This window comes from Macrobrachium nipponense, chromosome 17, assembly GCF_015104395.2.
Source record: "Macrobrachium nipponense isolate FS-2020 chromosome 17, ASM1510439v2, whole genome shotgun sequence".
Classification (NCBI taxonomy): domain Eukaryota; kingdom Metazoa; phylum Arthropoda; class Malacostraca; order Decapoda; family Palaemonidae; genus Macrobrachium; species Macrobrachium nipponense.
The window spans coordinates 58,649,787-58,671,680 of record NC_087210.1 but is presented as its reverse complement, the minus strand read 5'-3'; the positions used below and the strand labels follow the sequence as shown (position 1 = coordinate 58,671,680).

The window sequence follows — 21,894 nt, the reverse complement described above, 5'->3', positions numbered from 1 at the left end:
TAATGGTCACTTTCGACCAGATACATATGTGATTGTAATAGCCACAGTGCCCTCTTCTCGAATTCTTTCCGCTTGTTTGGGATAAACTTATCCCTTCAAAGCCTTATGATGTCCGGTAGCGGGAAACGAACCTGCGTCTCATAATCACAACGAGGTCACGTTGCCGACCTGACCACGAGAAGGATACCATGGTTTCACAGAAACTCTACGGTACAATCTATCCACATTTAAATTGTTCCCCATTCCGAGCACCGGGAAGAGAGGTAAAGTTGACGGCATGTTCTTTTCCTGGAAGAATTAGTTAACTCGCCTGAAGTTCAGTAGGAGACGGCGTAAGAAAACAGTCCAAATCATCCTTTGCTCAGTTCTTAAGTCTGGCAACTGACATCATCTATCAGATATAAGATAATTCAGGCTACTCATTAGAAATTGTCTGACGTTCTTATCGAATCCATTTCTCTCTCCTCTCTCCTCTGCTTCTCTCTCTCTCTCTCGCTCTCTCTCTCTCTCTCTTCTACCTCTCTCTTTCTCTCTCTCTCTCTCTCTCTCTCTCTATATATATTATATTATATATATTATATATATATATATATATAAAATATTGAAATAATGAACCCATGAGAACGTGTTTCACAGAAATGTGTGTATGTATATGTATATATAGTCATATGCATGACGATATCTAAATAAAAATAGGACCTCATTTCTTTAAAAGAGCTTCGCTCACTCGCCGTACTCATTTTTTTTTCTCATTCACGTTCCATTTCACTGGACTCGTCCTGAGAAACATAAGCATTAGATTGACAGATCTGAGAAAATAAACTGTTATTCCATAGTTGCTTTAGTTTAACATGTCACTCAGCTGTTTCTTGATTCTTACATAATGTCTTCCGCATCTTATTTCCTCATTAACTTCATCGAAGCCTTTCCTTAAGGTTAGATTATCTGATTCCATCCTCATACTCGTCTCCAGTGTATTCTTGCACATATTTTCACTGGGTTTTAGATGCTCATTAAGAAAACAAGTCATTACTAATTTAGAACTGTTTTTACGGTTACTTTTCATTAGTGTTAAAACAAAGGTCTAAGGACCTTAGCTCTTGGTTAAAAGCGAGCGAATGTTGCTATGTTTACGCATCTTTATATCTTTCCACCTTAGATATCAGTTCTTCGCGCACTGAGAATGATAAGTTTAGATGATAAAGCAGCGAAAAATTATTTATTTATATTCCTTTTCATGGCTGAAACAGTTTAGCAAAAAAAAAAAAAAAATCAATAAGTATAAAAAATTACCGCAAACATTAGAACCATGTATAACTTGGAATCGGCAAACAATAACGCAAAATCTAATAATCAAGGATAAACGTTTATTGACATAACAGCGTCACTGGATTGCTCTGTTGTTACAAGACCACCATTCAGTGAAATCAAAGATCGAGACGTAGTTTATTTAAATATCTAAGATGACGACATGCTTCCTTGATGATTAGGCGCAGTCGTTGGGGCAAACGGCGGGGACCAGACCGCAGACAGAATCCTTCCAGTCGCAGAATTTGGCCACTGGGTTGAAAAGTGTCCCGTCCGAACACTTCTCCTCGAATTCATCCCAACCTTCGCTTAGCTGGAAAAGGAATTAAGAGCTTTCTTTAATCAACGTAAAAACTATTTCATTTTTTTTTATTCTATTCGAAAGGCTCTAAGGGTAATTAATGTTGAATCTGATCATTTTCGACATGACTCTCGTCTTGCGTGTTCTTCTAGAACGTTTATATATATTATATATATGTATAATATGATATATATATATATATATATATATATATATATATATATATATATATATATATATATATAATGTGCGTGCGTGCTTATGTATGCATGTACGTACGTTTAACACAAAATTAATTTTTTTTTTCCTGTAAACATGTTACATATTCCGAAGCTTACCTGGGTACAAAGGTAGTAGTGCGTGCAATCGTTGGCATCGGGGTTAGGACCGGGAACACTGCAGTGCTCCCCTGGAGCTGGTGTAGTGACAGAGGGGTCCTTGTGGGACGAAAAATTAAAATGAGCAATGCTTCTAATAACAAAAAATCCGAAAATTCCCACGAAATTTGAGAAGCATTCTAACATGGGGAATACTCGTCCTACGCTTGAACGTGTCTATGAAGTCTATGAAATTAATTTTCTCCAGTATTTGAAAATATAAAACGGATATACGTCAAAGAATGACGTGTAAAGGTAAATTTCGAAGGGCTCACCCTAGTAGTGGTGGGAGGTCGTGTTGGTTTTGTGTAAATGCCTCCACTCAGGACGTCGTTGATCCTGGTGAGAATTGGGTATGTAGTTCCTTCGCAAATGCCTCGGTAATCATCTGTATCGATACTCCATACCATGCATCCAGCTATGCCCTTGTCAAGGGCGTATTGTGCCTGAAAGATTAAAACCAATGTCAGATGCAAATCGTTTTTGTGGAACATCTGGACTCATTTCCAAGATTGCCCACAGAACTTTCAGACAACAATGGTCCGTAAGGTGACGTACTTCTTGGGAGCTTTCTTGAAAGTGACCAAAATGACATTTAGTTATTCCTGGCTAGATATAGAAGACATTGAGATTTGTAAAAGCGAAATTGATATTTCTGAAAATCCGGGAATAAATAATCATGCAAAACAGCTCAGTGGGCGATGATCTCTCTCTAAAAAACAAAATACGGAAAAAGAAATCCTCCTCATCTGAATGCCACAAGGCAAACTTTGTGGTATGAATTGCATGCTCCTGCTCTATGTCACATCAGCCAAAGTGTATTACTATGCTTCCGAGGAATAATCTGAGTTTTATAAATGTCTAAAATACTCTTAACAAACAGCAATTAGCAGTAAACATTATCTGAGCAGTAAGTGTTACTTTTCTCCTTATTGTTTTCTTATTCAGAATAGATGGAAAGACTTGTTTTTTTTTTTACTAAACTTTTAAAATAAAACTATGACCAAAATTCTTCTACTTCTTCGAAAGTAATGGATATACTAGATTTCACTAGAGTGCAGATGTGGGCTATAATGAAAAGGGTAAAAAAATGCATGTTCTTCTCTCACGAACACACTCGTAACCAGACCTTAATTCCAGCGGAATCCGCGTCTTCATAGGACGTCCAGAGGTTGCTCTGCTTCAGGTTGTAAGCGTAAGGTTCGTTCATAGCTGGATCATGGACGATAGTCCAGTCCCCTGGACTCGTCGTCTGGGACTCACAAATCTGCGCACAAGAACCAGATATTGACTGCTCTGGTAATGGGTGGCCATCTTAACTTTGGCAGCTTTCGTATAACAATCTTTCCATAATGACACGATATGATATGGTACTATGTGTAGCAAAACCTAAATTCTATATGTGATACAGTACTTGGAAACGTCTCTCTATATGGGTGATGATGAGTGCGATTGCAAAGAATGTCTCTTCTAAGTCAAATAAACTTTTGTAGTAAATCCTATGTTCTATGGTATATGATGATGGAAAAAACGTCTTTATGCTAATACTATGATTATGATATCAACCAGTGAAACTAGAGAAATGATTCATCACTTTAACAGATATCGTTAGATATTAGACTTCTTTCATGAAAAAGCAATATCATGATTCCAGAATCTTTCATTTCAGAATAAAATGTAAAGTAGGTACCTCGTTGTATCCCAGATATCCAGGCTCTTCCGTATAAGGTCCACGAATTCCCGGTCGGCTCGCAGGGGCATAGAAATCGTGTTGTTCGGGATGGTCAAGCGTCCAGGTACGTCCGTACAGTGGAATGCCCATGACCAGTTTGTCCTTAGGGGCTCCTTTCTCCAGCCAGTAAGTCACGGCGAAGTCCTGAGGGTTTGGATTTGATTGAAGTGACTTTCGTCGTATGATCTGGCCTCGATTTATACTTTTAGGGGCTTGTAATAAGTTTCACTTACAATCATCCGACTGATTAAGAATGTTTGATTGTAGATATTGTTTTTGGCAAGATGGCTTGATTTGTTGCTAATGAGAGACTGTGTTCGAGAAATTGTATAGTTCTGGATAATTTTGCCTTTTATTGATATGAATGCTCCTTTATGACAAAGGGATTCCCCCGTTTCCTTAAACGATAAGTAATTCCTACCTGGAACATCTTTAATGGTTCTCTATGATGTCACTTAGAAATTAGAAATAATCAACTAAAATGATAAGTGTGATTCAAGACGAATACGAAATTGTCTTATTCATTTATGAAAACTAAATTCAGAATTTAAAGGGTATTCATTTAACCACAGAGCGGGTTTCTCAAGCAATCGAAAATGAACTGACTGTATGAAACATCAAAACATATCGTAGTACTCATAGGCGGTTAACTAATTGTATTCCAAAATTCGTTGGAGCATCAACTAATTCGGCATGAGATACAGTACTAGAAAATGCTTGATAGCAAATGTCACTCAAATACTTACCACATTGAGAGTGAGTGTGTCTCCAGTATCGTCAGGGTGGGGGTAGAGACAGGACTGGTGATGAGTGTAGGGTTCCCAGTCGCCGTGCAGATCGTAGGTCATCAGGTTGATGAGGTCAAGCTGTTCAGACACGGCTGGCACGTTGTAGGCTGCGTCGATGGTGGGTTTACCCGCCGACACGGCTGCTGTCAGGATCATTCCTTCGGCGTGCAGGGCTTCCCTGAGTTCAGTCAGGAGCGTTACGTAGTTGACCTAGGGAAAGGTCCCAGGATTTCAATGCCGTTAGTGAGAGGTTATGAAGAGCCACAGAACGCTGCGAATACGTGTCGAAATAACTACTGTTTCTTAAAGAATTTTTTGCAATAATGCCCAAAAATGTTATCTGGCATCTGCTAGTAAATGAAGGTGGAGGACAATTGTTTTCGCTGAATACTGACCAGCATCTGATGAGTATCAGAACTACTCTTGCCCATCGCTGTTTTCCTGTTTTGGAAGACTTCCATAAGCAAAGAGTAATTCTGATCCTTTAAATCTCATCAAGAAATGTTATAGATATATCAGTTTTTGCTCTATAGAATATAAACGTTTTTTTATTAGACCTAGATGCTTACTTTCTGAATGATGCCACTAGCAAATGGTGTAAATTTGCATAGGAATGATGTAAGAAATTATATTTTGCAAAGGTACGCAGTACAAAATTCAATGATGCTTACATAATCATCTGGGCTTCCACCTCTCTGCGTTGGATATTCCCAGTCCATATCCAGACCATCGAAGTTGTGCTCCTTCAGGAGAGCGAGAGTGGAGGAGATGAAGGTCTGCCTCTTGGCGGGATCAGCTGCCATCTGCAAATTGAACAACAGACTTCCTGAAGATCCCGAGATGTATTTCGTTCCTCGATCTTTAGATGTTTCAGCTACAAATTTTGAGTCTTTCCTAAATAGTGACCCCCAACAAAGTTCGGGGGTCGTTATCTAAGACTAATATTTCTTGGGGGTCTTTGTCTTTATGTTTATGTCTGACGGACATCCCCAACGGGCTCGTACAAAACACGCCGCAAAGATGGATACATACCGGCTTAAAACCCTTGGGGTCACTGTTTCAGGAAAGATCCCAAATTTCAAATGATCATCATAGTAATGGAAACTATTAGGAACTACATAAGACTGATTTTGAGTTTACATTGGAATATTTTGTGGATCCTTCGTTCCAGCCTCCAACTCCCAAGGTAGTCTTGATATTGGGGTGAGTCTTCTTCAGCCCAGTAAAACGGTTGTATCCACACATGCCGTAGTCTTCGCACAGATCGTTGTAGGGGTCAAAGACCTATGTGAGGAATGAAGAAGATATTGTTTAGACAGAGATAATGATGCATAGATGGCTGTAGGGGTCAAAGACCTATTTGAGGAATAAAGAAGATATGGTTTAGACAGAAAAACTGTTGATGCACAGACAGTTGTAAAGGTCAAAGACCTTTGAGGAATGAAGAAGATAACGCTTAAAAACAGGAAAAGTTATATTATTCAATAAGTTTGAAATCACCGACCTTAAGAAAATAGAAGCAAAGAGTTGGCAAACAATCGTTTAAAATCCTAATTTCATAGAGAAATTAAAAAAAAAGAAATTAGGTAAAAGAAATATGAAAGCAAAACGAATTCAAGTCAAATAAGAATAATAAAGCAAAATTTTAAAAAATTTTGCTGAATCATGTAAACACAAATATGTTAATCAAGGAAGTTAATCCTATGATCTAAAGACTGAGTGAATAAATGTAAGTAAAGAATATAAGGAAATCTGTACCAATACTTTACAAAATCATTTCTTATTCATATCCTGATTCGCTAGACAAATAAGAAAAAAAAATTTTTTCAATATTTTTTTCCTTCATATCAATAGCTTAGAGTACTTTTAGACAGAGAGAGAGAGAGAGAGAGAGAGAGAGAGAGAGAGAGAGAGAGAGAGAGAGAGGTTAGACAGCCTTTGAAGCCTCACCATGATCTTGCCACTGCTCTTGAGACCGGCGAAGGCGTAGATGAGGTGGGTACAAAGTGACGCATCGATGTCCTCTACTTCGAAGATACCCTTGCCTGGTCTGTATACAGCCCAGGAGCTGTAGTAGCAGACAACTGTCCCCTCTGATCATTGCAAAGAAAATAACACTATTCAGAGGAAGGTGCGTGAAGACTGAAGAAGCCTATTCTCCCTCTAAAAATGAATGCATATAAAATATGGTCGGGTGAAATGAGGATTCATTCGTTGATGAATATATCAAGAATAGGTGGTAATGAGCATAAGATGGATGGGTGAAATTGTCTCAATTTGGCCGTCAGCATCACGTATGTTGTCCACATCATAATTAGGAAAGCAAGCTGGAGTGAATTCTTAGCAGTGTAATTGCGAATGACTTTAACAAATTGTTGCAGAATTTTCTCTTAGTTATCAGCTTTGCGAGGGTTCACCAAGATTTCTAGTCTGCTAAAACTGTTCAGGAAAGATTTCTTTTCATTTCTGTTTAGAGGACCAAGGTAGTGCTGTGAAATGATCTCGTAGTATGAAACATGTGTGATAAATGTAAAAAACGACAAATTACAAGTATGTTTACCAATATAGGAGAGGGAGACAGCTAACAGCGACAGCAGTAGGAGCAACTTCATGGCGAAGCGTAAGGAGAGAAACCCTGGGAGCCACAGAGCTGCAAAAGTCTTATAAAGCCTTGCTCCACCCACACGCACCGACCAAAGAAACCACAGTGACGTCCATCACGTTTTTTTTTATCTTACCTGCCTTGTTCCCACGATAACCATGTTTTGACTAACTTTTGATGAGTGCGCTTGAGTACTTTGAATAACACTAAAAATGACCTCGGCGACCTTTGCTATCACGGTATTGCGTAGTGCTGTCGTGTGGCATTGTCTTTCGCTATTTCATATCTCTTGGTATTGTCTTGGATGCAGGTTGCGCCCAACGCAAACAGACAGATTCAGTCAATTACCCAAGTGAGATTTGGTATTTATTTCTTTATGAAATTACTACATACTTAAAGTACTTTTAATGTAGAATGTCTTAAGTGTGCTAAGATGAGCTGTATCATAGCACCACAGAATACAAACGACTGATTAATTGCTGTATTTCATTTAGATCTATTCGTATCCCATTGATCGTCACAAGAATTTGATCAAAATATGAAAAGAAAGGGCCAACTTGTTCGAACAAGGACAATGAAACTCGTGCAACATCAAGCTAGAAGCAGATAAGCAAGTAAACAATCTATAAAAAAGGCAACAAAAAAATCTTGGGGCCGATGAAAAACTCCTCAAACCTTATGATGGTTCTCATGACAAAAGAGAGAGAGAGAGAGAGAGAGAGAGAGAGAGAGAGAGAGAGATGCGAAAAAACAAATAGTCTGATGAAGACTGTGATAATACTGAAGGGGAAGAAAGAGTAGTGTGCTCTTTTTTCTAATTAATTTGCGTATTCAATTACACGCCTAATTATTAATGCACTCATTCTTTGATTTAATTACTTGCTTGGTTTGCCTGACAACAATTAAATGAGCCTTTTTATTTTATAGAAATGAAAAAGCTATGTGTGTCTGTAACGTTTAGAGAGGTATTACTTTATAATCGCCCGCTGAGGAAGACTCCTACTTAATGCTACGAGAGAGAGAGAGAGAGAGAGAGAGAGAGAGAGAGAGAGAGAGAGGGGGGGGGGGAGGAGAGAGACGAGAGAGAGAGAGAGAAGGGGGGGGGGGGTTATAACAAAAGCTTTTCGTGATCCCCTCATTGCCAAACTAGTGATATTATTTTCAGGATAAGACGATAACACAAATACGGCCACTTATACAGACGCACACACTTACTAAATATATTATATACGTTATATATATATATATAACATAACTCACTTTATTCTTAGGTACGTCATAAATTCATAAATTACATTTACCACGTAACCAAAAACCGCAAAAATGCAAGTAAGCTCTTTGGGAATGAAGTGTCTACAAATCTCAATGAAAAAACGAGAGAAGTCTGGTAGAAGTTACCTACAGATCAGGCTAAGGATCCTTGTTCCTCGTTGGACGAGTGGATTTCGCGCTCGGCTACCAATCCGTTGGTCCGAAGTACGATTCTCGGCTCGGCCAACGCGAAACCAGAGGAATTTATTTATAGTAATTTATTTCTGGTGATAGAAATTCATTTTTCGATATAATGTGGTTCGGATCCCACAATAAGCTGTAGATCCCATTCCTAGATAACATATTGGTTCCTAGTTATGTAAAAATATCTAATCCTAAGGGCCGGCCCTAGGAGAGCTGTTAATCACCTCAGTGGTCTGGTAAAACTAAGATATACTTAACTTTTTTAGGCTAAGGATCCACGAAATGAAGACCAGAGTCTTACAGGATGCTTGCGTTTTGCAGGAAGCCAGTGTTGATTGGAAGGATGCAAAAGAGACAGCACTACCTAATTATCAAGGATTCCTGTTCGCAAGCAGTTGAATTCCTTCTGCTAATAAATAAAAGCCACCAGAAAGGGATTTTCAAATTCTACAAAAGCATTTCATATGCGCAACTCCTATCTTTTTTCTACAACCGGCTTATTTATCACTATGCATTTTATTAGTTTCTTCTTCCAGCTTTCTGAAATAAAGCATAATCAATTGTTTCATTACAAAAGACGCAATTGCCATGCCTTTGTAGTTGCCATATCCAGTCAGGCCACATTCCTTGGGTATCTATATGGCTTCCAATTCCCAGGCCGGACTAAGAATTGCAGCGGAAAAGAATAAATAATAAACTAGAAATAACAGCGAAAGAAAAATAAGATGAGTAACGAAGAAAAATAAGCAAGAAAAAACAATATACCACGAAACGAAAATCACACGAGCCTGCAATACAAAAAAGCATTTATCCCAACTTTGAACCTATGAAATCCAACAATTTAACCATGCGATTAGGATCAGTCGTTAATTTAGTTACAGGTGGAGCAAAAATTCTTTTAGAAGATCGCATGGTTTGACCCGTGTAAAAGGAAAGGCAAGACTTAGCGTTACCAACATCTAGAAGTACTATGCACTGAACAGTACAGACAGAGTAGATTTTAATGCAAAGTACGATCATAATATGAAGTATGAACGATACGATGAAAACTATAGATATGGAAGAATGTGCAGAATTTTTTTGTGAATGGAACAAGCGATAGACGGAGAAATGTTTCTCAGAGGAGAACTTGCAATCAAGATTGATACCTAGAATGCTAGCTTTATTAAAGAAAACTAAACTATCAAAGAAAAGATCTGGTAGAGGGACATCAGAGACCAAGACTTACTCACAATTATATTTTCTGTTTTGTTAGAGCTCACCTTCTTCATGTATTTGCACTGTTTTATTTAGAGATTCAGCAGCCACTTGTGTTTAAAGGTCCTACTGGCTACCGACTATTTTTGTTACCTACTTTTTATCATAGTCTATAATAGCGTTCGCCCAAGAACACAGTAAATTCCGGATTAAATGTTGTAAAAAGGGAATTCGATTCCTTTTGATACACAGAAAAGAATATGCACCATTTTTCGACAAAATTTGACATTTTCATGCTGCAATATATCTGTTGATGCAGTGGCTCATAGCTTTACATGTCACAATTACAGTTAGACTAATCTGTTTTGGAGATGTGGCACTACTACATCAACACATAATTCACTGTCTGCCCATAAAAAGTTTCTGAAATTCTGTGGCTCACTGAATTTTAAATATAAAGGAGGCTGGCATATGAACAGTGATGCTTATTCTCGCAACCAGACGTGCTTTTTCTTTGTGACCGCCATACTTGCCAAGGCTTCACCTGACAGTATCATTACATGACAACTAAGCGTTTTGTGAAAAAAATGAAAAATAAAAATATTGGTGCTCTGTGAGGGAATCATCGTAGGTGAATATTTTGACGCACCAAATATTGCTTCCAAGCTTATATAATCTGGCGGGCGCAAGCATGGAGAGTATGATATACCATCAGTACGGTGTGAGTCCTGCATTACTTGAGTCTAGATATATTTCCTATTCTGTCAGTTAACCTCTGTATATAACCTTTTTTCAACTTTACTGTTGTATCTTCTAATCCGTGCCTTTTTGTTGACCTCCTTTCCGAGTTAGCAAAAATAGCAATTTTTGATTCACTGAATAAATCACCAAATCAATTTATGTCATCAGATCAGCAGATCTTCACGCATATATAGATAACTGAATGGTCTGGTTTGGTTTTGTTTTTACGAAGAAATAACAGTCCATTAGAAGATTACATGAAAATGCAAAGGCTTTGTCAGTTGTTTATTCTTTTATCTTTATTTTTCTGAACATAAGAAAGTTTGGGAAACTACATTTTCTAAATTACAATGGAATCTCCCTCTTAGTTTGGGAAGACAGCGTGGATCTGTTGCATGAGTGGGTAGGCGCCTGCACCGCAAACGTCCTTGAAATCATCAGTGTCGATGCTCCATACCATACATCCAGCGATGCCCAGGTCCTTGGCATAATTGGCCTGTAAAGGGATGAGTGATTACAGTTTATTTCGAAAACAGCACTGACGTACGAACACATATGGCTAGAGAGATTCCAACAGCGGCTATGAAACTTCAAATATTATCGATTTGTAAAAGTGGAAAACTGGCATTATTATTCCTTGAGGAAGAATTGTTTACCTTGATGGCGACAGAATCTGCATCCTCATAAGAGGTCCAGAGATTGCTCTTGTGGAGGTTGAAGGCGTAGGGCTCGTTCATGGCTGGGTCGTGGACAATAGTCCAAGCTGCTGGGCTCTTTGTTTGGGATTCGCAGATCTAGAAAGAAGGACAATTAAAATAAATACGCTATATTTTATTTGAAATAATTTTTCTGTGCTGTTTAACAAGCACATTATTCTTTAAAATTTTCAATCTAAAGAATAAATCATAATTATCCTCTTCTAAAATTTCCGTATTTTTGACTAAATGCGAAACAGCTTTTTCAGACCTTTTTAGGCTCTTCCATAGACCTCTTCTACCAACCCCCCTCCCCCAACAAGAAGAAGAAGAACAACACCAACAACAAAGTTCGTATGCTTACTCCCCGAGTAAGCGATAAGCGAAAAGATAATATCACACCTCATTGTATCCCATGTATCCGGGTTCCTCAGTGTATGGTCCACCCTGTCCAGGCTGGCTGGCTGGAGCGTAAAATCCAGTTTGGGATGGATCGTCGAGGGACCAGGTGCGGCCATACAATGGGATGCCCATAACCAACTTGTTCTTGGGTGCTCCCTTCTCAAGCCAGTAGTGGACGGCGAAATCCTGTAGAGAGATGTGGTATAGTTTTACTCTTTGAGGAATGAAACTCGTTTTCTGCTTAAGGCGTGATATATATATATATATATATATATATATATATATATATATATATATATATATATATATATATATATATATATATATATATATATTATATACGGCTAAAATATTTTGGCACATTTCAGAGTAGATAATATCTAGATCTGCCGTGTGAGCACTGATACTTCTCTCTGGTGTAATACTTGGTGGTGAAATAATGGCGTGTACGGGAATTAAGTACAATAAGAGTAATGGTATAATAAAAAAAAATCAGGAATGCATTTGGGAACTTCAAGTTTTTTAACAATTGGTCTATTTTTTTAATCTGACTCGTTTATTTTGACCTGATAACAATCGTTCTTGTAGAGTGCTTTATGGAAAATAAAATCTTGTCGGAAGAACCTAACAACGTACAAACATTGGAATATTAAAAGAAAATTCGATAAAAAAGGAATCTTTTTTTAAGTTCACCTCTCAAAGAACGATTTCCTGCCACTAGCGAATAACAGGAAGGAAGATGAAGCATTCCAAAGTTATTATTGGTTATGAAAGGAAAATATTATTGGAGGAAAGAACTTTGAAGATAGCCTTACCACATTGAGAGTGAGTGTGTCTCCAGTATCGTCAGGGTGGGGGTAGAGACAGGACTGGTGATGAGTGTAGGGTTCCCAGTCGCCGTGCAGATCGTAGGTCATCAGGTTGATGAGGTCAAGCTGTTCAGACACGGCTGGCACGTTGTAGGCTGCGTCGATGGTGGGTTTACCCGCCGACACGGCTGCTGTCAGGATCATTCCTTCGGCGTGCAGGGCTTCCCTGAGTTCAGTCAGGAGCGTTACGTAGTTGACCTGAAAATGAGCAGGATACGAAGTCAGTCAGTGGATGATATGAAGCAAGCATAACCCATATGATTTTTCGTGATTGATTTTGAGTATAAGACTTGACATTCCTTTGTTATTTCAAATGGAAAAGCTCTTGAACTTTCTGCTTTACATTAATTAATCGTGAACAGGGCTTCTTTTGCTGCCATTTACAAAATGGCGACGTTACAAGCACCTACCAGGAAAGGCAAGCAGTCAGTTCATACGTTACTTTTCATTTTGTAACGATTCCTTTCCTAATTCTTCAAGGATTTAGGTTATTCTTCATCGAATGAACGTTGCTTGGATGGGTGGCCGGTAATAAAGTCAGAGAGAAAACAAAAAACTCACAATTTTTACTAGGAAAAATTCATATTAACTTATGGTGACCGGTAATAAAGTCACAGGGAAAAATTCACAATATTTCTGGGAGGTCATGATCTTTTTGATATTGACAGTGTTTTGTTTATGTTTCTACAGTAATTCCCAACCGGCTTTTGTGCTAAACACGCCTTTGCAAAGGTAGATTGCAAATCGGTTTAAAACCCTTGGGGGTCACTACCTAGGAAAGATTAATGTGATTTCTTTTTCTGTGACTTTTGTTCCTATGACTTTCTTACCTGTGACTTTTTTTTTTTTTTTTTTTTTTTTTTTTTTTTTTTGGCCTGGAATCGTTTGGGTGCAATACTCACATAGTCATCGGGGCTTCCACCTCTCTGTGTTGGATATTCCCAGTCCATATCCAGACCATCGAAGCCGTGGTCCTTCAGGAGCTTGATAGAAGAGTCGATGAAGATCTTCCTCTTTGCTGCGCTGGCTGCCATCTGGAACAACCAAGAAGAAGTAAAGTTTCGGGAAGACAAAGGATTTGTACCGGGAGATTCCCTCTCTCTCTCTCTCTCTCTCTCTCTCTCTCTCTCTCTCTCTCTCTCTCTCTCTCTCTCTCTCTCTCTCTCATGAAAATATTCCATAACAGTTATCTCACATTGAAATTAAAAAAAAGAACATCTAAAAGGAGGATTATTTACAAGATAAAAACACACCAAAAAAAATACGTAAAAGCACAATATACTTTACATTAGAATATTTGGTGGATCCTTCGTTCCATCCTCCAACACCCAAAGAGGTCTTCAGTCCTGGCCTCACTTTCTTCAGAGCAGTGAACCTGTCATAGCCGCACATGCCATAGTCCTCACAGAGGTCGTTGTAAGGATCAAACACCTGTAAAATAGTATTTGAAACTGTAATGGTGGTGATTCGATAATACCTACGTAGTTGGATCATCTATATTTCTCGAAGAAGCTTCTACTAAATTTGTTTTTAGTTTTCTGTAAAAGAAAACTATTGACATGGATATTTGTCTGTCCATCCGCACTTTTTCTGTCCACCTTCAGGTCTCAAAAACGACCTAGGCTAGCTGAATATTGGCAGCTGAAATATACTGAAAATTAAACAAGTAAAAAAGCCACCGAAGTTTCTTCGACGCGATCGAATTTTCTATACAGTGTATAATGCTGTATGAGCCGGGGTCGGTGAAACTTTAACCACGGCCTGGTGGTGGTGGTCTATCCTATATCGTTGCCAGAAACAAAATTATGGCTAACTTTAACATGAAATAAAATAAAAACTACTAAGGCTAGAGGGCTGCAATTTGGTATGTTTGATGATTGGAGGGTGGATGATCAACATACTCATTTGCAACCCTCTAGCCTCAGTAGCTTCTAAGACCTGGCTGGAGGCGGACAGTAAAGTGCAAACAGAAAAAACTGCGGATGGACAGACAACAACGCCGCCATAATAGTTTTCTTTTACAGAAAACAAATAAGCTTGGATTTATCATCTCTGAATCCATAAGAGAACCTCTATCATATCGTACCATGATCTCGCCGCTCTCCTGAAGCCCGGCGAAGGCGTAGATGAGGTGGGTGCAAAGGGTTGCATCGATGTCTTCTACTTCGAATTTCCCTTTGCCGGGTCTGTAGACAGCCCAAGAGCTGTAGTAACAGACGACTTCCGCCGCTGCGTGATAGATGAATGTGCATTATAATCTACTCATTACCTATTCATTTCATGTACTTCAGAGTAAAGCAACGGACTGTCAAATTTTCTTCAGTATACCAATATTGCACAAAATGACTGAAAAAAAAAATTCTGAGGATTTCTTTTGCTGTCTTTGTACTCCACCACTCCACATAGTAACGTGAAAACTATAGTGGTAAACCTATCTATCTATCTATCTATCTATCTATCTATCTATCTATCTATCGTATGCGCTAGTGCATGCGTGTATAATAATTACGCCATCAGAAACCTTTCAATCCGTTCTTCAAAAATTAAGTGAACTTTAATTTATTTCGTTTCTTCTGTAGACCGAATCTTTAATATTGTAAACGTATTTGATGCAAACTTGGTACATCATAAGACTATCTCAGTCTATCCGTAAGGTAATGATTAATCCTACTGAAATTGCAAAAACTCTGTTTCACTGGTGACCAACTGAAAGCGAAAACTACCGAAGCTATCTTTGCAAATAATACTGTCTTCAGCTGAATGGCGAAGAGTTAAAGAGCTGATGGCATATCGTTACTCCACGGTGTGTTACAATCAGTAACTAACCTGGCTAGTTTGGGGCCTTTCATATTTCGTAATACAGTAGATTTAATACAGTTGCTTTAGTACATCGAAAGTACAACGCATTATAGAAATTGCAGGCGTTTAAAGAAATAAAGCATCTACTGATAAAAATAGAAATTATTACTATTAATATATTATTATTATCCAGAGGATGAACGTTATTCATGTGGAACAAGCCCAGAGGGGCCACTGACAAAATTCAAGCTTCCAAAGAATATGGTTCTCATTAGCAAGTAAGAGAAGGTAAAGGAAAATACAGAAAAAAGTGAACTGACTTAAAAAAATATGCTGATAAATTAATAAACTAATGCAAAGAACACACACACACACACACAAGACTCAAAAACAAACGCTAAAAGAGAAATCATGACGTTTTTTGTAAAGGAATGAATTGAAAATAGAATTGAGGCCAACGGTCAAGCACTGGGACCTATGAGGTCATTCAGCGCTGAAACGGAAATTGTCAGGTATAGGTTTGAAAGGTATAACAGGAGTAAAACCTCGCAGTTGCACAATGAATCAAGTGTTAGGAGAGGGTGGAAAGTAAGATAGGAGAAAGAGAATATGAAAGGAGGTACAGTAAAAGGAACGGTAGGGGTTGTAGCTAGGGGCCGAGGGTGCGCTGCAAAGAACCTTAAGAAATGCCTACAGTGCACTTTGCAAAGGTACGAGAGGCTGCTGATTGCACTCACCTGTGTACGTGACACAGACGACGAGGAGGGAGGCCAGCAGAAGTAACTTCATGGTTGCTGAGGAGGAAGAGGAGACAGGCTACCTGTAAGCACAGGCTGCACCCCAAGGCTTTTATACTGGCGTTTTGCACCCTTTCATACACCCACACGTGAGCGCCAGGTGACTTTATCAGTTTCTTTTAGTTTAATGTGAAATCTGTAAGGAATTCTTTTTAATGAGCGCTTCTTTTTGTCTCGTTCACTTGAAGTTGATTGTTAACGGTGCTAAATGTATAATGTTGCGTTCCAGTGACCCACTAGATTTAATAGCTGAAATCTAAATCGACTTTAGAGGCAGTTTCTATTATTTCTCCTTCTATCGTTGAAAATTTCACTCTGGTTATGCAGACAAGGCTTTGCCTATGGAGAATAGAAAGGTGGTGAGCATACATGCACGCATACAAATATATAGATACATATACATAAATAAATACAGCTGTGCGACTGTGCGTTTGGATTTTTACACACCTACACACATATATAGATATATATATGTGTGTGCGTGTGTGTGAGTGAGTGTGTATATGCGTGTGTATACATATAGATAAATATATAGACAGATAAATACAGTTTTGTGAATGTGCGTTTAGACGTATATATATATATATATTATATATATACTATATATATATATATATATATATATATTATATATTTATATTCCACACACACCACACACACACACACACACACACACATATCTATATATATATATATATATACCAAACACACACCACCCACCACGCACACAAACCACACCACACACCCACCACACATATATAATATTATATATATTCATGTATAGATAGGTGGATAGATAGATAGATAGATAGATAGATAGATAGACGGATAGATAGATAAATGTTTTTACCCCTTGCTAACTCCCCACTCAGAATCCTAAACCAGCAGTAGAGCAAAGTTGATGAATATTGTGCTTTCCCAGACGGGACTGGAGTCACTAAGGGTGTTGAGAGAGGTTAGATATTTAGTGTTAAAATCTTCCTTATCTCATTTACCCGGTCTTTAAGAGAGCGTCCCCTTGCCACATTCGTCAAAATGAAAATAAAAGTTTTCATTTGTCTAGGTTTACATATAGAAATTTTATGTATGTTTTGCGTGAATTACATCATAATTGCGTGCATGAATGTTTGACATTTTTGGTATTAATGAATGGGCATTATCCAGTCGCAATTATTATTATTATTGTTATTCTTTAGATGGAACCTATTCATATGGAACAAGCCCACAGGGGCTATTGACTTGAAATTCAAGCCTCCAAAGAATATGGAGTTCATTAAGAAGTAAGAAGAGGTATAGGGAAATATATAAAGAAGAGATCCCACTTATTAAAAAAAAGTAAATTCATAATTTAACAAATGGATAAAAAATGCATTTAAATGAATGGAGAATAGTATTAGCCGCATTTACTTTAAAATATTTTGTCTAGTAGCAATCGTGAATATTCATTTGTGTACACCTCTATATTACCTGCTCAATGTAAGATTCATGCGATATCTCCAGAAGAACACATACAAAAAAAAAATATTTTATTTCATACAACATCTAACCTAGTTTAGAGCAAACACTTAAAAATTGTTTGAAAAGAAAAGGCAAGTGTCCTAACAGATATGAAAACCGAGTTTCCTTATCTTCGAATTTAAAAACTGTGGGGAAAAAATCAAGTCTCCTTTGACATAGATAACAGAAGGTCCCCTGCATAACTAGTAACGCATATCTTTGACCTAAAAGCAGAGATAGTTACAGGCACCACTCAAACGAATTTATTGATGCATCCGGCAATGCTTGAATATTTTCCCAAGAGGAAAAAGTGAACAGAAAAAATAAAATGTACTCTGAAGGACACCACTTTACAGTCAAATCTGACGAGCGAAGGACAATAAGAATTCTACTTAAGACTGTACTGGGTTAATTTACGCCAAGATTCTTTAGCTGAAAATTCTATCAATTTACGTTGCATATTTTCGATATGTTGATAAGTTCAATTCTGTGACCATATAGAGAAAAATGTCATGATCTGAATCTGAATACCTAGATTCCTACACTTAACACTTTCAGAAATGGAACTTCATCACTCAGATTCCTAAAAATGGGTATTTGTAGTTATAAGAAGAGTTATTAAAAAATAAATAATGACACTTTGGTCTCTAACCTGAGAGAATTTTGCTACGATATATTTCAATATCTGTCCTCAGAGTCAGAAACTCTGCCTCTTCTGTCTGAATGAAAAATGTTCATAGGAACTACATCATTATAAAATCAATTATTATAAACATAACAATCTTTAAGTAGTTATTATGAAGTAACAAGAGAGAGAGAGAGAGAGAGAGAGAGAGAGAGAGAGAGAGAGAGAGAGAGAGAGAGAGAGAGAGAAAACGCAAAATTAGGGTTTTATAAAGCGCACAGAACCTGATAGCTGTGGTAATGGCACGTATTCTCATGGGACTAATTCAACACATCTAGTTCGTTGCCGGAGACTTTGTTTTGATTCCCTAGTTATTATTCACAAGTAATTTGTTTTAAGCTCTACGCAACAACCGCAGAAAAGTCTTACCACGCCACTAAAAGATCTAAAGTCTAAGAGGAGAGACTAAACACCCAGAACTCTGGGACTTCCTGGCTTGTTTGGTAGCTAACTTGAATTTTCAGATGCAAATTTCGTCTAATGGTGTACTTGTTTAGACTTTAAAACAACCATAAAATTCTGAATGTAATACTGTTAAAATTGTAAACTATTGCATATTTTCTCTCATAACAGATACAAAACAGAGCGACTCAGCTTCGTTACATTTCAGTATGGGTGAATAATAAGAGATCTTGCGGGCTTCAGAAGGTGCTACTTATTCTTGCAAGCTGAAACATTGCGCTCAGAGTTCATGTTTGGAGTTTTAGAAAATTTCGGTTTCAAGCACAAACAAATGAAAAATGCGCCGGTGTCTTCGTCGCAATGGACTTTTCTGTATGAGCAGCGGCCAATGAAGCTTTCAGCCACGGCCCGGTGTTTGCAGACGCACGATCATAGCTAACTTTAACCTTAAATAAAACGAAAACTACTGAGGCTAGAGGGCTACAATTTAGTTTGTTTGATGATTGGAGGGTGGATGACCAACATCCCAATTTACAGTCCTCTAATGCCACAAGTTTTCTTATACAGAAAACTAAAAAAAAAAAATTAATCTTTCTTGCAATTTTCTTTTCTTAGCGATTCTCTGTAAGTTTGTTCCTGGTGTTATTCTTTAACCTTAATATGCTAGTATAGTAGCACGATAAGAAATGTTTATCATGAAGCCTCGCTTTTACACTTGCGTGAGAAGCATTTAGACTCTCATTTGATTTTTTTTCCCTCCTCACCCGTTCGAATGTAGTCCTTGGGTCGATGGCTTATCTTGCAGGTTATTCAGTTCTTTTTGAGATCATCAGGGACAGTTATTTCTGAAAATCAGCGTTGCAATTCGCAAGAAATGGACAGACAGGTGTAATATTCTCATAAACAATCGTACGATGTGTCAGGTTTTGTGTTTTCGATTCCTTTCTGCGGTTCCGTAATAGTTCTGCATTTGTTTTACGTTGAAAATAAACATGCTGAAATGTGATTCGTTAATGATGGAGAAATACGTTTTTCTTAATAATAATAAAAGAGCTCTAGAGAGAGAGAGAGAGAGAGAGAGAGAGAGAGAGAGAGAGAGAGACAAATTTTTTTTTACATGTATGCATACGCATACATATATACATACATTGTATATATATATGTGTATATATATTATATATATGTATATATAATGTTTGTATATTTGTATATGTATAGTATACATATATGTATACATACAGTATACATATATGTATGTGTATAGTATACATATATGTGTAATACCTTCAGCGCTTCCACTACGTGAATTGTGGAAAAATGTAGCAAAAGGAATAGATCGATTTTTGCAATGCCCATATGAGAATTTCTTTCGGCATCTCTCGGCTTCAACTTGGATACCTGAAAGTAATTTTGTTACGTGGTAGTGTCCCAGTTTTTTGTTCCGAAATAATACACTCAGTAATATGTATATATATATATATATATATATATATATATATATATATATATATATATATATATATATATATATATATACGTACATACATATATAAATAATAGGATCAACCTTTCTAATTGAGCCTGGGACTCTGACCAGATAGACAATACCTTCCTACAGGCAACGATGAAGTGAACTGAGGCAATTAGCAGAACCATCGGCAGCTTAGAGGTGACCCCAGGCATCACCTAAGGGCGTATCTCCCACTATATATTTCGCTAATGAAACTCCTTTTCTGTCATTTCACTGCTTGATAAGGGTGGAAGTGAGTCTACCGAATATAGTCCTTAGCTTTAAACCAGAGTGTTTTATTGGCGTTATATACTTGAGACGTATCCTGTTTTAACAGAAGAATTTATATATATATATATATATATATATATATATATATATATATATTATATATATACACACACATATATATATGTATATGTGTTTGTGTGTGTATATATATATATATATATATATATATATATATATATATATATATATGTACGTATGTATGTGTGTGTACGTGTGTTTGTGTTTTCTTTATATAGATAGTGTATTTATTAATCACGCCTTGTGGTGACCACATAACCCGTGATCTCAAAAGCTCCCGTATCATGGCTTTCCGTAATCATTAGCTAGAGTTCCTTTGTTACAGGGTACCTTCCAAGACACTCCTGTTTATTTATTGATCTAGCAATTTATTTATTTACTTGGGTGTAGTTTTAATGATGGTTATTTACATAAACCATTTTAGAACTATTTTTATTATGTGAGGAATTGATCCACTTCTAGTCCATTTTTCTTTACTCGTTTCACAGCCATGTACTGTCGTGATACTTCGAAGCTTCTCCTTAGAAATACATTCGCACTGTGAATAATAATAGTAACAAAATTTACTCCAAATAGGTTGTCTATGGACGAAAATATCCTTCGGACGACAACATCCTTTCTTTTGCCTAATTTCTCATGTTAAAAAACTCGCACTGCTGGCAAGGTATGACGATTATAAACAACTACAGTTTTGCCGACAATATTGATAATTATGCTTCCCGTCGAGTTCCCAAAAGACGAGAGGATTGGTACTCATGTGACACATTTCCTTTAACTTTTTTTCCTTTTTTCATCTTTGCACACTGACAAAGCTCTCTTGCCAACGAAAACAACGACGGAGCCGTGGTATATCACCACGTGACGCTGTTTCTTTCTTTTACTTGCTTTTTTTTGCATTGAAAGGCATTTCATATTGCGAGATAAAAGTCACTTAGGTGTGGGAAATGAACATCAGGCAAACGAGAGTCATTTGTTTACCGCTTTATCGCGAGATGCATCAAGTCAGTTCAAGGCTGTAGTAGAGGAACGTGAACAGTTTATTTTTTTCAGTTACTGTCTCTCTGTCTCTTAACCTCTTTCCGTTTATCTGTCTGTTTATCGAACAGTTTTATTAGTTTTCTTCTCTTAACTTCAAAATCTTCTACTTCATCGTGTTATTTGAAGGTATCCATCTTCTTTTATTATCTGCGATTAATTGTCATTTGCTTTTCAACAGAAAACGGAAGAATGGCAATTCATTCTTCGGTTAATTGGGCTCATCCCGTCATTTTTTAAGCAATCTTGATAGAGATGGGCTAAGAATCTTTATCCGACCGGTAAATAAAGATTAAATTTATTTTCATCGAACTATTTCGTGTCGTTTCCAAGGATACTCTGCTTAGAAAGGGACAGATGTTACATTGTTTTGTCAGTTAATTTTTCGTTTTG

General features: G+C 37.4%; 1 protein-coding gene across 1 annotated transcript; it reads right to left on the bottom strand.

Annotated features, from left to right (window-relative positions):
* Positions 1–1,202: 1,202 nt before the first annotated feature.
* On the bottom strand, positions 1,203–16,162 carry LOC135195918 (probable chitinase 10). Its single transcript, XM_064222422.1, has 18 exons — positions 16,004–16,162; positions 14,554–14,696; positions 13,755–13,898; positions 13,370–13,501; positions 12,414–12,665; positions 11,599–11,784; positions 11,158–11,295; positions 10,868–10,997; positions 7,067–7,210; positions 6,457–6,599; positions 5,647–5,790; positions 5,178–5,309; positions 4,465–4,716; positions 3,677–3,862; positions 3,116–3,253; positions 2,262–2,432; positions 1,948–2,046; positions 1,203–1,621 (listed from the first exon to the last, which is right to left on the bottom strand). The coding sequence occupies exons 1-18, from the start codon at positions 16,053–16,055 to the stop codon at positions 1,487–1,489; spliced, it is 2,721 nt and encodes a 906-aa protein (XP_064078492.1). The 5' UTR covers positions 16,056–16,162; the 3' UTR covers positions 1,203–1,486.
* Between the last annotated feature and the right edge of the window lie 5,732 nt (positions 16,163–21,894).